The following is a 17827-nucleotide window of genomic DNA, read 5'->3' as shown; positions in this document are numbered from 1 at the left end:
CCCGATGCTAACTTGCATGTTGGGTTTACTGTTGTCCACATAGGCTAAGAAACACAACTTGTGCAAGTTAGCATCTGGCAGTTTCTAACAAAACATTTGGGTATTCAACTAGACTATATTTAAACTGCCTATGTGTAGCATGTTGTGGCTAACAGTCTGCTGTGTGTGCTTACCTTGTCTGAGGCCAGGATCTTGAAGGAGGCCATGACCTGTTCTGCGGTGTCGGTCTCAGCGGTCTCGCGGGTCATGAAGTCGATGAAGGCCTGGAAGGTCACCACGCCCGTGTTGTTGGGGTCCACCAGAGTCATGATGCGAGCAAACTCCACCTCACCCTGTCAGAGAGCAGCAGCAGTGCACCAGTTCATAACTCATATCACTTTTAGTGATCTCAGGTCAAAGGTCTGAGACATGCTGTACTCACCAGATCGTAACCCATGGAGATGAGGCAGGCACGGAAGTCGTCTGGATCCATCATGCCGTTTCTCTTCTGCAAGAGACACAAAGTATTAGTTTAGATAATATCTCACACATTGTTAGTATGACTGTGTTAATGAAGCGTCACCCTGTCGAAGTGGTTGAAGGAGGCCCTGAACTCGTTGAGCTGCTCCTGGCTGATGCCCTTGGCGTCGCGGGTCAGGATCTGGTTCTCCACCTCGTTGATGGTTCTGGCGATGGTGGTGAGCAGCTGTTCCCAGCCCACACGCACATGCTGAGCAGGAGGTGAGAAGACAGGACTTGAATAAAGGGGTAAAACAGGTGGAGGGTGTGATGTCGCTGGTCGTCATGGCAGCAGTTTACCTCCATGGTGTAGTTGGTGTGCTTGTTGTCGAAGATGAGGGACTCCTGGCTCAGCTGGTGGTCTCCCTCCAGCTTGTCGATGTTGGATTTGTAGTTGATGATGTTCCCCTCGTACTGCTTCAGGCTGTTCATCTGTTCCTCCAGGGAGCCCGCGATGTCCACAGACACGTGGCTGATCTCCTGCAGGGGGTTCAAATGTATTCATGTTCTGCAAGTGTCTATGGGTAGATCTATTTGTTATGCAACTCCAAACACTGTTTACTTGTCTGTATTGCCTTTTCAAACTTATATTACTACTTTTCTACCATGGTGAACATTATATAAGAAAATGTCCACAGTTGTCAATGCCCTATAATAAAAACATCTTTATTAATCTGCCTTCCTTGTATATTCTTAAGTTAAAGTGTAGTGTCACTGTACCTCCATCTTGGTTTGGATCCAGGGCCCGATGATGTTGGCCTGGGCGGCGAACTGGCGCCTCAGCCTCTCGTTGGCCTGCTGCCTGGCCACCTCCTCCTGGAGCATTTGGTCTCTGAGGGGAACCAGGTGCTTCACCTGCAGGCGGAGAAATCCAACGCACCAACGTCACCAACGCTTCTTTTAACAGCAAAAGAGATTAGACCAATATATTGAGTTTTTAGTGCTAAAAACTTGCAACCACTGTAACCCTGTGGTACTGGAATATGAGGTCCACTTTTTAGCTAAAACTAAGTTAGTGGAAGCTGAGTACCAGTATCAGCTTGATACGCAATTAGTTAGGTTTTTGATAGAAGCTTTAAGCCTGCAGTATTCAGGGCCACTGTATCTTAAATGTACTATTTCTGAGCTGTTGTTGTGCATGCACCGAACTTATGAGCCAGATGACCAAATGCTGCACACAGAGCGATCCAGGCTCGGTTGACACAACGTAAACTTTAACTGATTCATAATAAAGTTAATGTTAGATTTCCTCCGAAGACTCTTGGGTGTGTTTGATGTGACTCACCGCGTCCCACTTGGAGCTGATGTCCTGGGGGGAGAGGTTGGTGTAGGGGTTGATTCCGGACAGCTTGATGCCGTAGGTCTGGGCGATCTTCAGGATCTCGTTGTGGATCCCCATGGTGGCCATGCGCTCCTTGTCGGCCTCGGGCAGAGTGGCTTTGAACTGGTCGTGAGCGGTGATCAGACTCTGGGGGGGGGGGTCACAGTCAGGGTTTTACTTACCCATCATAACAGGGAAACATTCATTTATCAGTGTGAAGCTGCATTCATGTGCAGCATCTGCCTAAAGGAAATACTAAGTCTAAATTGTTTTCCCAATTACAGACATTTGAATTTAAGTTAATTACAAATACGGGATACACTGTTATATATAAAAATGTACTTTAGTTACAGAGGACAGCATGTGTTGCTTTTACCTCAAAATACATATCACACAATTCAAACTCTAAAGGTTATTGACTGACTTCAATCTGTATATTTGAACGTCCTGTAGGACAACAGTCAGCGTCAGCTACCTATCATGGTCTAATCAACATCAAGGATGTATCGTACCTGGATCTCCTCGATGCTGTGGACGATGAACATGTCCTGCAGGTCCTCCATGGCTCCGTCCATCCAGTTGTTGAAAGGCGCCGCCCTCTTGGCGAACTCCAGGTACAGCTGGTCGATGGTCTCCCACAGCTTCTCCACACGCTACACACACACAAAAGGAGACCGTCATTAACAAGATAACAGGTGTGGACATCTATTAAACTGAATAGCTGTTATTTTATGAATGATCTGGGTGTTGATATATCATTGTGTGGGGCTGTACCTCCAGTGCGTCCCTTCTCTTCTGGGTCAGGGTGCCCAGGTTGTCCCACTGGTCACAGATGCCCTGGCAGCGAGCGTTCACTGAGGCGGCATCGTGGTAATCCAGCTCGCTGCAGGACACACACAGCATTAGTAATCATCTATATACCCATAACAAATACTTATTTCACATAGACTATCAAAGTTTCAATCTAACGTACAGAATATTTAGAATAGTCCAGTTCCTTCGATTCATTTTCTCAGCATGAATGACTGTTAATGTAACCAATATAAAAATACACTTTCTATTCCAAACTCTGACTTACTGTGAGATTTTGTTTTAATTATCAGGAGAGATAAAAAGGAAGGACAAATTTAGAAGTTGATTTACAAACAAAATATCTTCTTTGTTGCATTTTATAAATATCTATAACATCTGCCACTTCTTAAAGACAAAATAGTTCCCGAAGCAACACTCCCAAGTAGCTGTAACTAACATTTGAATACTTCGTGCCATTACATGTTCTGGCTTATTCCCAGATTCTGAAATTGAGGGGTCATCTGAGAACTATCTTGCTTCACTTTAATCTCTCCATGTACCTTACAGAAAACCTAATCTTATCCCATGTTTATAATCGATGTATAGTTTTAACCAGCACCCAATCTCGCCCTGGATTCAGCTGCTCAAACATTGGTCTTTGTCCGAATTAAATGTGGGATTTATAGACGGAGAAACCTACATTTGGACGACTTGTACTCCCTTTGTTAAAATATGTCATACTCCACTGATTCGTCTAACTAAAACAGAAAGATATCAGCTGTTCTGTAGTGACACCACTTCCTGTTGATTGCATGTATTATTAAATGTGTGGGAGCGCCAGGGTCTGATAGGAACGGAGAATCCTTCAAACACGGGAAAGGCTTCCAGCTTCATCTTCCTGTACTATCAATGACCTGACCACGAGGACGCCATGGTCACTTTCGATACAGGGGACAACTACTTTGCTTTTGAGTAACATGATATCTTCTTCAGAAGTAACGATGTGTGGCACGCATACATATTCAGCATTATGTTGCCGAGCACTGCATCACATCAAAGAGATGCTATCCGAACGGTCTGCGAGGAAGAAGCCCAGAGGAATCTGGATAAAGTGAGATCAGAGGTTTCTCCAGCCTTTCATCTTTTTATCCCTCATTAATATGCTTTCCACTCTTTTCTACTTTTGTGGTCACCTCGCCCGCTCTCACATATCTCTCCCAACACCACAATTAAAAGTCCTGAAACTCTTCAGCCGCTTCCTGCTCCTGTCCTCCTACACTTACACACATCTCCCTCCGAGTGTAGCACTGTGAACCCGGACATGTCGAGTAGCACAACGTGTTATGTTAGAAACGTTTAGGATGCCGGCACATAGAAACTGCTGGAGTCCAACTTGCATATTTTGAGCATTGTTCGGACACTGAAGTGGTGTTAGTGGTAATTGAGGACGCTGAATCCATTTCTGGCTGATTTTGGATCAGTCCAAAACCGTCCAAGCCATGTTTGAACTATTATCTGTATAGGCTAGAATGCTGATTAATGAAACGTATGCTAAATGTGCAAATTGCCCAACGTATGCAAGTTAGCATCCGGCAGTTACATTAGACTTTGGGTACTCAACATTTCTGGGTTCACAACAGGACTACGAGCTGGCCAATCGACAACTAGAGTTCCCGGTGTGACTCTCTCTCTCTCTCTCTCTGAGTCCCGGCCTCTTACTTGAGCTCCTGGGCGATGGCAGCGATCTGCTCCACGCGGTCCTGGTGGGCGGCGAGGTCGCTCTCGAACGCCTCGTGCTTCCTCATCAGAGCTCTGATCTCCATCAGGGAGGCCGACTCGTAGTCCTTCTGGGAGAGCAGCTCCTCCTTACCTGGAACACACGTTTGGTTTATTATCCTCACGAATAACAGATACAGATTTTTTGTTACATTTTGATGGCAAACCATGGTAACACTCTTTTATATATATTCATGATGTTTTTAACATAAAATACTACAGTATGTGATATTTCTGATATTTTCATTACTTTCGAATATTCCGATATGACTTTGTTAATTTATTTTCTTTGGAACTGTTTTTGACACTATACGATGAGTTTCTTATATTTTTCCACAGGATGAACTTTGTCTTTTCACAATATTTGTAACATCTGACATCTTTCAATAAACTATACAATGACTTTCACAATGTGTTCAACGCAGAGCAGCCTCGTAGCCAGGAAGTGTAATGATCTATTAAAGTGTAACTCTGTCTAGCTTCCTGTGGCCCTACCTCCGGTCCAGGACTCGTGCATGGTGCACTTCTGCTTGAACTTCTCAGCCAGGTGGTCGAGTCTCTCCAGGCGGCGGATCTCCGTCAGCAGCCACTCCTCGTAGCCCTTCTCCACCCCCTCCAGCCCCTTCCAGGCGTTGGCAATATCCTGCAGGAGAGAGAGGCTCTATCAGCGCTGCACACTGAGGGCAGGGACTTGCAAAGGTTCTGCTGACACTTATTGGAGGGAATGAAGTGTTCAGAATGTAAATAATGAAGCGTACGCCTTGAGAACACTTTCATATCTATGTCGATTTGGGAGAATTTGAAATGAGTGAAGTGTGAGTATGCGGTATTATTAGGAAATGAAGTGAAGCTTCTATTGGTCGACTTCAACATAGCTCAGCATGTTCTGCACTTTTCAGTATTGCCTTTCTTTCTCCATCCTTCTTATTTTAGTTTGAGTGAGTAGTTTGTATCTGAAGTGTAGAGAACATTCTTATACGAGTTATCTTAAAAACAGAGGGTTTGAAAGATTTGACAGGCTTCAGGGTAAAGCAACACAGGAAGTAGAAACCCTTCAACACATTCGAAGCCTGTTGATCTACAAAGATGCTCCGTGCTCACCGACACCATCTTGCCCTCGGAGGGCATGAAGGCGGGCCTGTTGCTCAGCCTCAGCTTGGTCTGCAGGGTGTTGAAGTTGATCTCCAGCTGGCACTTCTCCTGCACGCGGGGCGGCTTGTGGATGCGACGGTAGTCACGGAAATCCTCCAGCTTCTGCTGCATGGCGCGCATCGTCTGCTCCGCCGTGCGGTTCTCCAGCCAGGGGATGGTGCGGCGGATCCACTCCAGCAGCTGGGGGGGGAACGTGACCATTATTAATGTCTCTATTGTTACATTTTATATCCTGGAGACTTTGTATTATTTAAACAAGCTGAAATACTTAAGTTAATATGTCTTTCAGGTGGTTTATTTGAATATGTACGAGCACACTCAAGGCTGAGTTGTGGTAAAAGTAAAGTCTTTTTTTAAATATCAAGGACATTGTTGCCGGTTTCACAAACACAATGTGTGATGAAAGTCTTAAGGTTCTATTTTCAAAGAAACATATACCTACTTCAGAATGTATTGTTAAGTTCATGTTTTAAAGGCCTATTTCATTATCACATCATTATACATTTAAAGCTTCTAATGGTTACCTGTTATTAATCTTTACATTTCATTCATTGAAAGTCAATACATCAAAAGAAATCTCGACAGAATAATCAATAAAGAAATAATAACCTGTACATGTTAGACTTTTAAACACCGTGAGAGTTTTTTGACCCCAGTCACAAGCTTTGGTATTTTCCACTTGGATGAATTTGTTGTTGAACGTTTCTCTACTAATAGACTTGCCTTGTCCCTTTGCAGAACAATCATTGAGAGCAAATGATGTTAAATTGATTCTAACAGGTTATTGATAATCATGAGCATGTCTGTGTCTCGTAGTATTGATCTTATCTGCTGTTTTAAACTTACACTTTGACTCTCATCACACTATCGATGTGCCTGCAGTTGCTCAAGATCACAAACTAAATCAGAGTGTAAAGCAGTGCATCATTGTGTTGTTAGAGAGGGTGTTTTTGTGGGGGGGGGGGGGGGGGGGTCTCACCTCACTGGCCAGCTTCTCATACTCCTCCATCAGCTTCTCATTCTCCTGGTTGACGGCCAGAACCTTACAGATACGGTTGGCAGCTGTCTCAGCCTGAGGGAGCGAGTAATCATCCATTAATATACATTTACAACACATCATGGATTAGTATTTCTCCAGAAGACTGTATTTAAGAACTGCTGAAATATCATCTTGACAGGATTTATGCATCATTTTCTGCTTTTATAAAGAAATCAACAAAATCCAAGGGTGTTTTATTACAACATATATTACAACAACATGAAACTAAAGTATGATCTGACCTGCTCAGCGCCGGCGAAGGCGTGGTAGAAGCAGGACACGTAGGTCATGATGGCCTTCTCGTCGGGTTTGGGTGTGTTCACGATATCTGAGGAGGGAAATTAGCAAAGATAATATTAAAATAATATATAAATCTTAAGAAAGGTCATCCGTGGTGAGGAGGAATCACACAGATAGTCATATTCATATTTTAGGAAGCAGCTTTGGATTTTAATAAAAAATGATATTGATATTTATTTAACTAAGAAGGTGATTTTCTTTATTTAAACATACATTATCTTTAAGTACAGAACATTATGTTTTACTGTCTATACGTACGAGTCATCTTAGCCATTTAACCTGAGGTGAGAACGTTCCCCACTTCAGAGGAACACACACACACACACACACACACACACACACACACACACACACACACACACACACACACACACACACACACACACACACACACAAATATTGACCAAAAAGCTGCGTTTATTTCTGGCACGATAACACAAAAACGTTTTGACAGCAGTTTGGAGTCTCTTTCTCCTGTGATGGGAAATGTTGAACTTGAACTGAAGGATTCTGAAACATCAAGAACGTAAACAAATACACAATGTGTTAAAAGCTATACGGCATATCATTAGAATAGATCTTATTTAAGAGACGTTTGGCCCATTTGTTATACTTATTATGAATATCAATAGAAGATCAAAGTGATTCAATAGTTTGCTAAATTGTTAACATGATTAAGCTACTCCAAGCTTGATCCTTTGGCCATGCCATTGTTTCTTCTGCATAAATCAAGGCTCGGGTACTTTTTCTTCTCTTCCTTTTAGCTCAAGTTGCTACCACGTTAAGATGAAGTCATAAATCATAACTAAAAGACACAAAATGGCCTCCTGCTATCTCACACACACACACACACCCCCCCCCCCACACACACACACACACCCCCCCACACCCACACCCACACACACACACACACACACACACACACACACACACACACACACACACACACACACACACACACACACACACACACACACACACACACACACCTTCAGCGTCCAGCATCTTGGGGATGTCCAGGAACTTCTCAGCCACCTCGAAGGCGGTGTTCAGGTTACCGATGGGGTCGTCCTGCAGGGAGACACGAGCACTGTCAGACAGGTAGCTCTGCACTGCCAATAATACAAGATGGCTAACACTAGGGTTCACGCTGAGGACTGAAACTAGACACTGTATACAATCTATTTAACAATGTTAAAAATGACAAGTGGTCTTTCAGTGTGAATCTCATTTCTTCCTTCAGCTGTTTCAAACACTTTTGAAAAACTATGTTGGATGGAGGATGTCTGCACTTCCCTAAGTGACCACAAAAAACAACAACAACAAAAACAGCTCAATAAAAAAAAAATGGTCAAATTGAAATGTTCACATTTTCAGCACATGAGAACTATAATCCTACGGGTATTGACGTTTCCTTTTGAACTCTACACTAAACAAATGCACTTGTAAGTGACTGAAAATACGAGCCAGTGGATTATATATGAATGTGAATTAGAAAATGCAACGTTTGGTATCACACTATGCTTGGGTCATGAAATAGATATCAGGTCATAGTGCAGAACATTCTCACAGGATGTCACTTGAAATGCAAAGAAACGTTTCTCTTTGAACAGATGGAAATAGATGGGAGTGTCAGACATCTTAATTCAGTATGAAGAGAGAAAACAAAGCAAATGAATCCGTGGAAAAGTGGATAAAAAGGGAAGGAAGGACAGGGCACCTTTCTCAGTTTGGAGTAGTCAATGAGGTCAGGTCTATGTCTGTGGATGAGGGCGCACAGAGCCAGGCCGTCCTTCCAACTGAGCCGCGAGAAGAGGAGGAAGAGGAAGAGGAGGAAGAGAAAGAAGAAGAAGTGGGGAAAGACAGTTTCAGAGAGGGTTCGTGAGACAAAGGAGGATGGAGAAGGAAAAGGGGAGGTGACAAAGCAGGAACAGGAGGCATATCAAAAGGTAAGCATCTGTATTTTCAGGAGAACACAGAGTTGGTGAAAGGTGGATGCAGTGCCCTGCTGGTGCCACAGTCGGGCGTCGTAGACCCACCTGATGTGGAAGTTCTGCACGTTGACGTTCCTGTAGGGGGCGGTCTTCCTCTGGCACCACAGCAGCAGACCCTCCTTAGCAGAGGTCTCTGGGAAATGCAAAAAGGGGGGGAGATGGTGAGCATTGTGGCACAGATGAAAGGAAAAGAGAGGAGGCAATAGAAGGCATTTTGAGAGACGATGTAATGTGGGAAGGGGATGCAAGAAACCTTCATAATGATCACGATCGGGTTCAAAAAGGTCTGTTTACAAAGTTGGCGTTTAGAGTCAAGCTACAGCAGATTGTGTTTACTGCTCGAGTGGAGAGAAGTGGTTAGATAGCAAAGTCTATATTTGACAGCAGGAGATATTAAGAAGCAGGAGCCATGAAGGGAGGGTTCAAGAAGATGGACTGAGGGTCAGGACAGAGCGAACAAGGTCGCAGTCTTTATACATTTACAGTGAGCCGAGCGGCCTGCCAACATGAAGGCTGGCTAGGAGGAGCACACGTAGTTCAGAGGAGTGGGTTCGATGGATCGGATTTACTGTGACCGATGTGTGAAACTCTAGTGTGAGACAAAAGGAGAATTCAGTGTATTTTTCTAAAGAGATCAACGGCTAACTTGTTTTCCCTCCACTTTATTAGTGTGACATAGTGATTGACAGTACAAAGACGATCTGTATGTTGTGCTCATGTGACCGACATGGAGATTATCGTCAGTCAGCTTCAGTATTGTTTGTGGAAAGGGCCTGATGTAGTTATTAAAAGTGTCCCATAACAGTTCAAAGGAACAGTCTGACATTTTGTTAAAAGAAACTCATTCCCATTGTTGCTAGGAGTTTTATGAGAATATGAAACCGCTCTGATGGCAACACATTAAACAAGAGCAGTTGGTTAGCATAGCTTAGTATAAAGAATGGAAACAGAGCTAGCCAGGGTTTGTCAAAAAGTAACAAAACTAAATCTACCAGCACTGAAAGCTTCACCATTCACTTTGAATGGGGTGACGTCACTTTTCGCGGAACTGCATTGTGGGAAGCGGAGCTTTGCTGGCGTGCCTCACTGCAAAAGTTGAGTAATGTTACATTTTTGAAGCCTCGGCAGAAGCGTCAGCCAATCGAATCATATGCCAGTGCAAGCTCTAGCCAATCAAACCGCTGCTTGTGTGTCAGGGGCGGGAGATTCATGTGATTGGTTGTTGGTCGAGTTTCAGACACGCCCGCCGGCAAGCTTCAACGCACACTGTGTGGACGGGCCGTTAAGCTCACTTGTTAACACATGCTTCTTAGGGTTAGGGTAATAAACATATTTAATAGAAACAACATGTGACTTCAAGTTGTGTATGTTAAATGTAAACACACACACACCTTCCACAGAGATGTCCTGGATGGCAAAACGCAGGATGATGGTCCAGATCATACCAAGAGTCATCTTCCCATTGCCGTCAGTAATTTCTGCAAAAACACAAGCAGATAATCCATTAGGGGAAATAAGGACACATGATATAAGAGCGTAAGGCAGGCTTCTGGGTTGTGAGGGTTAGAGGATGTGAGTCTGCTACTGAAACAGGTTGAACAGTCCGCCCTGAGGCTGCTGCTGCTGCTGAGGAGACTAACTGAACTTCACGCGGCCTCAGGGCTCAAAGAGATATTCTTGAGTGCAATTAGAAAGGAGAAGAAACTGGAAGTCACATGAAAACTCTAAGTGGCTTTGAAGTGCTGCGGTGTGAATGTTTTCGGAGTTTGACGTTCGACTGACTAAACTCAGCGGGGGGAACGTTTTCAGTGAGACTAAATCTGAGCGTTAAATATTCATTTGAAACGTGAAAGTCGAACGTTTTCACTGCTGAAGAAACACTCCATTCCAGTTACCGTTGTTTATTTGAATGACCTGAGTTAACACGCAACAGTATCCTCCGCTCTCTTTTGTTTATTTCGCTGTGGGTCTCTTTAACCATATTCAATCATTCATCTTTGAAGTAATAACATGTTACCACTGAGTGTTTTTAAACCATTTAAATTATGTATCCAACAAAATTAGTCAAGAAGGGCAGAAGTGATTTGATATATTAATAAACGAGTTGTCTCTTAGAGTAAATGAAAGAATACATGACAGCTCTTGTGTATTGCGGCTCTTATCTGAACCCTCCCGACGCTGTGACCATCTGGAGCTCAAAAATAGGTCTAAGAAATGCAAATCCGCTGTGACCTTGGAATATTGATGAGAATAGGTCGCAGCGGGAGAAGAGCAGGACTCTCACCCTCAGCCCCGATGGACACCAGCTTCACGCCCTTGCTGCAGATGAAGTCCAGAGCTTTGTTCACGTTGGCGATCTTGTGGAAACGCATCTTGCCTTTGTCGGGTTTGGGCAGCCTCTCACCTAAGAGGAGAGAAAACAAATCATTTAGCAGAGGCAACACTATTATGGGATGGACATTTTACCTGGCTCCTGCTTCTTCAATGGGAGGATGAGCTGCTTTTAACTGATGGATGTGTTTTTATACAACTTGGCTGACATTTAGACAGTAGAAAATAACTGGCAGATTAATTAATATCGGCAATAGTCATCAGTTAAAGCCCTAATGATATCATATTCAGAAGGGTTTGTAGTTTGGTGAATCTATTTTTGTATGTAAAGCTCCAAGAAAAACAGATTTGTATACACCAAGCTTAACTATTTAAAGGGGACCTATCATGCAAAATGCACTTTTGTACGTCTTCTATACATGAATATGTGTCCCCGGTGTTCCAGGGAAATCACCAGTGTCAGAAAACACAACCCTCTTTATTTTCCTCCATACCCAAATCTCTTAAAAGGGGCTGCAACGGATCTGATACAGACTGATCCAGATTTGAACACTTCTGTGATGTCACAGAAGTGGCGCTACGGCTATTGGGCCAACTCCACCAATCAGGAGGAGACAGCCACGGACATTGCAGTTGGAAAGCGCTGGAGACGCTGTAGTACATATGCCAGGCCTGTAGATGGTGCTGTTCTCACAGAATCAGCCCATGCAAAGACAGTGTTACATTGAGCGAAATGAGGAATGGCTAAAATGCATGATCTGTTTGGTATTTTGAAAAATAAAAAGTATAAATAAGTCTTATATAGGTATGGTCCTACACTATAGTATTCAAATATAGCATGATAGGTCCACTTTAAGCTGTTTAGCTATCATGCATGGGTGATACAATAGTCAGTCTGTGTGGTACATTTCATTTCATTTTCACTTCCAAATAAGTAGGTTTGACAGGTGCCCCCTGTTCCTGTATCTCTAGAAACTATGCTAATGAGTAAAGATGTTACTAGAGTTTAGAAAATGCTAAACTGATGGATAAAACTAGGGGGAAAGGCACAGATAATGAGACAATGATCTGTATCACATCTACAACGAAAGTGTCAGATAATCTAAATGTGCCTTGTGTATAAAGAAAACTATAAAAACCAGATTAGAAAAAGTTTCCAACCAGGAAATCATCCACGGTGACTCAGTATGTAGCCGATAAATGTGTGCGTGGGTTGATGAGATCCACCTGATATGACCTCCAGCAGCAGCATGAGTTTGAGGCCATTTTTAAAATCCTCTTCAATGTTCTCGATCGCTGTCCCGGCTTTCCTCAAGTGGGAGTTACACCAAGCTGTGAAGGTCTGAGGGGGGAGAGAGAGAGAGACGGTGTCACCTCTGACCGCACGACAAATACATTCACACACAGCCAGAACAATAGCTGCTACACACACACAGAGGGAAACATCCTGGACAAACACACATAGAATACATCTCTATTGTCGTCATACAAAGTACAACGACATTTCTTTTGACTGTGTGTTCATAAAGGGTTATAGTAACTAAAGCAGGGGTGTCAAACTCAATTTCATCGCGGGCCACATTCGCATAAAGGTTGCACTCAAAGGGCCGGTTGTAACTATATAAATATATAGTATATATATATATATATATAAAATAATGTATTATATTACATTATTGCCTCTGAATTGGAATATAAACGGATAGGATAATAACTTAGTAATTAACTACGTCTGAAAGCAGAAGTCCAGGGCAAATAATTGCAAGACTCTTCAGTGGGCATGTCACAGAACAAGATGCATTGTGGGACATGTAGTTTATGGGCAACCTGCTTCTGTAAAGTGGCATGTAACCATATAATAAACGTGTTATATTCTTTGCAAGCCCTTGTGGGGCCACATAAGATGAAGTCGCGGGCCGGATTTGGCCCCCGGGCCTTGAGTTTGAGACCCCTGAACTAAAGGCTGCAAGTAAAATAGCCACAAATATTTCTAAATTGTATGTATACAATGTACACACACACACACACACACACACACACACACACACAGTGATGTTTCCCCTTCTCAGAGCGGGTCAAAAATGCTTCGCCAGGCATCAACTGTCCTCCTCGATCTGTGACCTTATCATCGCTGCCGACAGAGCGAACGCTGAGACACTTACGTCTGATCGACGGCTGACTCAACGATCCTGAACACGCAAAACTGAATTCCGTTTAATGCTTTGAGTTTGTTTATTGTCTTTTTTAGAAAATCATGTCTTGTCTACGCTCGTGTCTTTGCCACAGGCGTAGGATGACAGCTCGATGAGATCTTATTGTGTTTCTTTTTGACACGATTAGATATTCATTTCAAACATCAGAACATGCTGAGCTATGCTGAAGTCAGCTGAATTGCCAAGTTATAGTACAGTAGACTTCAAACTGAAAAGGCATCGCAGCGATGCTTCCAGCCATTTCTCCAAATGTATTTCTGTCACTAAGAGAACTAGTCAGCCTGAAGGTCCTGGAGTTTGTCGCTCAGCCTGATGTGTTGTGTCGAGCAGTTAGCTAGAGTAGCCGCTGCCTCTCTCTAAAGCCAGATCTCTGCTTTTAGAAAGCAAGCGTTCATTGGGTGCTGCTGTGTGTAATGGGCACAAAGCAGACAGTGATGTAAATGGCTCTTAGCCACTGAGTGCTTGCTTTTGGTCTGTCTGGAAAATTGCCTAATGGTCGGCCGTGCACGTCAGGGACAATTCAATTGGTTCCATCAGGCCATTCAATCAATCTCTGAATGGCATTTTGAGAGGCTTTCATGGTGTTTAGCTTCAAATGTGAGTATGGGATGTGTGTGTGCACATTCAGCAGATTGAGTGTGTGTAAGAGCTGCCACTGGAGAGACGAAACTTCGCCAGGGTTCGGAGGATGTGTGGGCGCAGAATAAGTACATGAGCTGAATAACTAACTACAGATGATGGTGTGGGCGGAGTGAGGAGAGAGAGACAGATGTATAAATTAGCAACTGTACACGCTCTGTGCTCCGTAGGTAAGAGCATACATTTTCCATTACAGCGGAGCACATTTCAAACTAAATGTATGCAACCTTGTACAGTGTGTGGGTGTGCGTTTAGATCTGCGTGTGTTTGTGTGTCCGTCGCCTGCACTCGAATGTGACCGTGGAAGAACACGGTGGACAGAGAAGCACCAGAGACAGACAGAAGACGGATGGTGACGGAGAGAGAGGAAGGGGTTTCTGACAGAGAGAAACCCCACGAGAGACTGAATGTGAGAAGAGAGAAAGACAGTGTGTGTTTAAAGGAGAAAATTAACAACATAACTCATGCAATATTAAACTAAAGGACTTGAGTTTGGACTGATAGTTGGAAGAAAAGCAGTACTATTTGGACGTTTTCTAGATAATAGACGATTTGAGAAACTTGAATATGTCTGAATACAGAATTAAATAGTTTCATATAGAGAAATTAATGGTAAGCAACTACAAGTAGTACTGTTAAGTATCTAAAAAGCTAACGGTGCTCTGATGAGGTTATCGTGACCAGGTAAGGTAAGCACTCCATGTCCATAAAAGTTAATTATTTGCATTAGTGTGTCATTTCTTACGCTCTCCTTCCTTAGTGTCCTCCATCTCATTGCCTTTGAATATTGTAGATGTTATTCTACTACCTGTATGTCCTTTTAGAAATTAAATTGCCTTTTTATAGGCTGATGAAAATTAACTGTTTAACCAGTCTTCAGATTTGAACATACTAATACAACAAATCATACCATAAGAATCCGTGTGTACAGTCTTTTTAGATTGCAGTATAGGTAGTGTTGCTGCAGTGGGATCTGAATAGCCGATGAATCATGGCATGTTTTTAAAATGTATTTCTTACATAAACTTTAACAACAAATATTCCCGTCTGCAAAACTTAATTTGTTTCAAAGGGAATTTCAGAATTTAAAAAGCCAAAGAAAGACAGTGGCAGAGAGAGAAAGAGCGAGGCAGTGAAGTGGAGCGGTGAGGAGTGACAGGAATGCCCCGGCCCCGGTGTAATTTGATGTAAGGGTCTGCGGCGGAGAAGCCGGGGTCCCAGCAGGTGCTCGCCTCCTTTGCCATGCATGACCAAATTTAGACCGGCTCCTAACCCAGCTCGCACAGGCCACGGCGGAGGGGAAGGTGTAGGAAGGAGGTAGGGAGCCCAAGGAGCAGGGGGTGGGTTTATATAAGGTGGAGGGGAGGGGGACTGAAAAGTGAAGGGGGGGGGGTCGAGGCTAAATCGGTTTGCTATGGGACACCAGCGGACAGCTGAGAAGGCAGGATTCCTGAGGTGAACTGTAAGAGTCCAAGACGGAGAGAGGGGGAGAAAGGATTGAGGAATACCACGTCGTATAAAATAATAACCCGAGAAAGAAACCCGAGAAACCTCGCCGACTTCAAAGGAGGGCTGTTCGAACGAAATCAAGGAATCACTTCAAGCTGGAGCTACAAAACATAATTCATTATGCTTAACGCAGCACCGCGGGATAAAGAAAAACAATTATCTGCCGTAGCCAGGATTTCTGGAGCTGTTATTTCTGCGTGTCATTCTCTATGATCTCATCCTGTGGGTTTCATTTGAATGCCTGTGGTCTGCAGAGTCCACCGGCATGAAGTCACCCCCCATCCTGGCATCACCCCCCCCCCACCACACACACCCCACACCTGTTGGTCTGGCCCGGCTCAGATCGGCCTTTTATTACAGGTCCTTCTTGTAAAATGAGGTCACGGTGGACCAGCTGAATGCCTGTCATAACTACGCCCCCACCCCCACCCAAGGGGAATCAGGGCTGCTGACCCTCAATACAGCTGACATACACAGACCTCCCCCCCCCCCCCCCCACACACACACACAGATCTTAGTAATGTCAGCTAGCAGGGCTGATGTAACCGCGGCGCTGCCTGGAGTTACAGCTGCCGGCCTCGGAGGGGAAGCCATGAGCAACGTACGTTTTCAAAAGAGACACGTTCAATACCTGCACTTCATAATGTATCACCCCCCAAAGCCCTGATGTAGTTTAGTTCAAGTAGAAGCTTCAATAACATCAAAAGGTGGGAGGTTGTGGTTTCTGCACCAAGTGTTGCCTTTTGATCTTATTTAAGAGACGTTTGGCCCATTTGTTATACTTATTATGAATATCAATAGAAGATCAAAGTGATTCAATAGTTTGCTAAATTGTTAACATGATTAAGCTACTCCAAGCTTGATCCTTTGGCCATGCCATTGTTTCTTCTGCATAAATCAAGGCTCGGGTACTTTTTCTTCTCTTCCTTTTAGCTCAAGTTGCTACCACGTTAAGATGAAGTCATAAATCATAACTAAAAGACACAAAATGGCCTCCTGCTATCTCACACACACACACACACCCCCCCCCCCACACACACACACACACCCCCCCACACCCACACCCACACCCACACACACACACACACACACACACACACACACACACACACACACACACACACACACACACACACACACACACACACACACACACACACACACACACACACACACACACACACACAGCTTTGGCCTCAAACCATCTTTCGACACAGAAAAAAACAAAACAGACTTTCTGCTAATAATGTGGATAATTTGATAACCCTGCAGGACGCGGCTAATTTACACCTAACCTCTCTGCACTGTCCCCTCACTGGTGTCCAGTCTTTAGCCATAGAGCAGTGTGCAGATGTAATCACACAAGTCTTCAGTAGCCGGTCTCCCTAATTAGCACCTTCAATTCAGGGCCGTGCGGTCTCATTAGAGCCGGTGTAGTGTTCGTCTGGAGGGAGAACGTGCATACTGAGCAGGGAACACTGCCTCCATGCATCCATCTGCAGCTCCACATAATCTCTGGAGAGCTTTGAGCTGCAAGATTTGATACATTTTTTAACCTACTACTGCAGTGAAGTATCTGAAGAAGCTATGGCCTAGGAAGCCGAGAACAATCAGAAAACAATAACGCTTTGAAATGGGCTCATTCTGAAGCACACCGGGCACAAATGCACTTTAAAAAAAAAGCTATTGTCATTTGTTTTATGAGGCAAATATCAGAGTTAAGTGAATCATCTGGTGAGCCCAGGAGACTTGTATTGAGGCTTTGGAAATCAAGCCAATAACCTCCTCCTGTTGAAGTATTCTGTTTCTACTCGTCTTATTTTGGCTTAAAAATGCAATTTTCAGCACTTTTCAATCAGAGACGTGTTATAGGTGTCACTATAAATCATAAAAGTTAACTTGCGTACAGTTGATGTGTCTTATATCAATTTAACACAGGCATTTATGTCTCGCTGCTGGTGTAAAAATAGTCCGCCTGCAAGGGTGACACCTGTCCACTACCTTTGTCACACACACACACCTGTTCAGAAGTCACACACAGATGCCACATAAACAAATCACACACACAGCGTCCACAATAATAGCAGCACGTTAAAACACCGTGCGCGTCTGTTTATAGAGGTCACTGTGTTCGTGATGCACGAGGACACACGCAATATGACTCGAGTGTAGCTTTACATTTGAAAGTAGAGATATTAATAAAAACAAAGCTATATATTCTTTAGTTCGGTAGGTCGTTAGCACAAATACAGCAGAGAGTATA

General features: G+C 43.7%; 1 protein-coding gene across 1 annotated transcript in view; it reads right to left on the bottom strand.

Annotated features, from left to right (window-relative positions):
* The window catches only part of actn3b (actinin alpha 3b), a 31081-nt gene that overhangs the window by 1264 nt on the left and 11990 nt on the right, over positions 1-17827 (bottom strand). The window contains exons 2-20 of the mRNA XM_079667949.1: positions 12431-12545; positions 11157-11276; positions 10264-10350; positions 8918-9005; positions 8599-8677; positions 7868-7949; positions 6821-6906; positions 6519-6611; positions 5489-5719; positions 4883-5030; positions 4331-4481; positions 2594-2702; positions 2332-2472; positions 1784-1966; positions 1219-1353; positions 799-978; positions 563-709; positions 422-487; positions 174-332 (exon numbers count right to left, since the gene is read on the bottom strand). Coding sequence (XP_079524075.1) covers positions 174-332; positions 422-487; positions 563-709; positions 799-978; positions 1219-1353; positions 1784-1966; positions 2332-2472; positions 2594-2702; positions 4331-4481; positions 4883-5030; positions 5489-5719; positions 6519-6611; positions 6821-6906; positions 7868-7949; positions 8599-8677; positions 8918-9005; positions 10264-10350; positions 11157-11276; positions 12431-12545 — 2400 coding nt within the window. The remainder of the gene's footprint in view (positions 1-173; positions 333-421; positions 488-562; positions 710-798; positions 979-1218; positions 1354-1783; positions 1967-2331; positions 2473-2593; positions 2703-4330; positions 4482-4882; positions 5031-5488; positions 5720-6518; positions 6612-6820; positions 6907-7867; positions 7950-8598; positions 8678-8917; positions 9006-10263; positions 10351-11156; positions 11277-12430; positions 12546-17827) is intronic.

Source organism: Notothenia rossii (assembly GCF_949606895.1).
Source record: "Notothenia rossii genome assembly, chromosome: 3".
Classification (NCBI taxonomy): domain Eukaryota; kingdom Metazoa; phylum Chordata; class Actinopteri; order Perciformes; family Nototheniidae; genus Notothenia; species Notothenia rossii.
The sequence above is the reverse complement of the archived record's forward strand: the minus strand, read 5'-3'. Positions and strand labels throughout refer to the sequence as shown.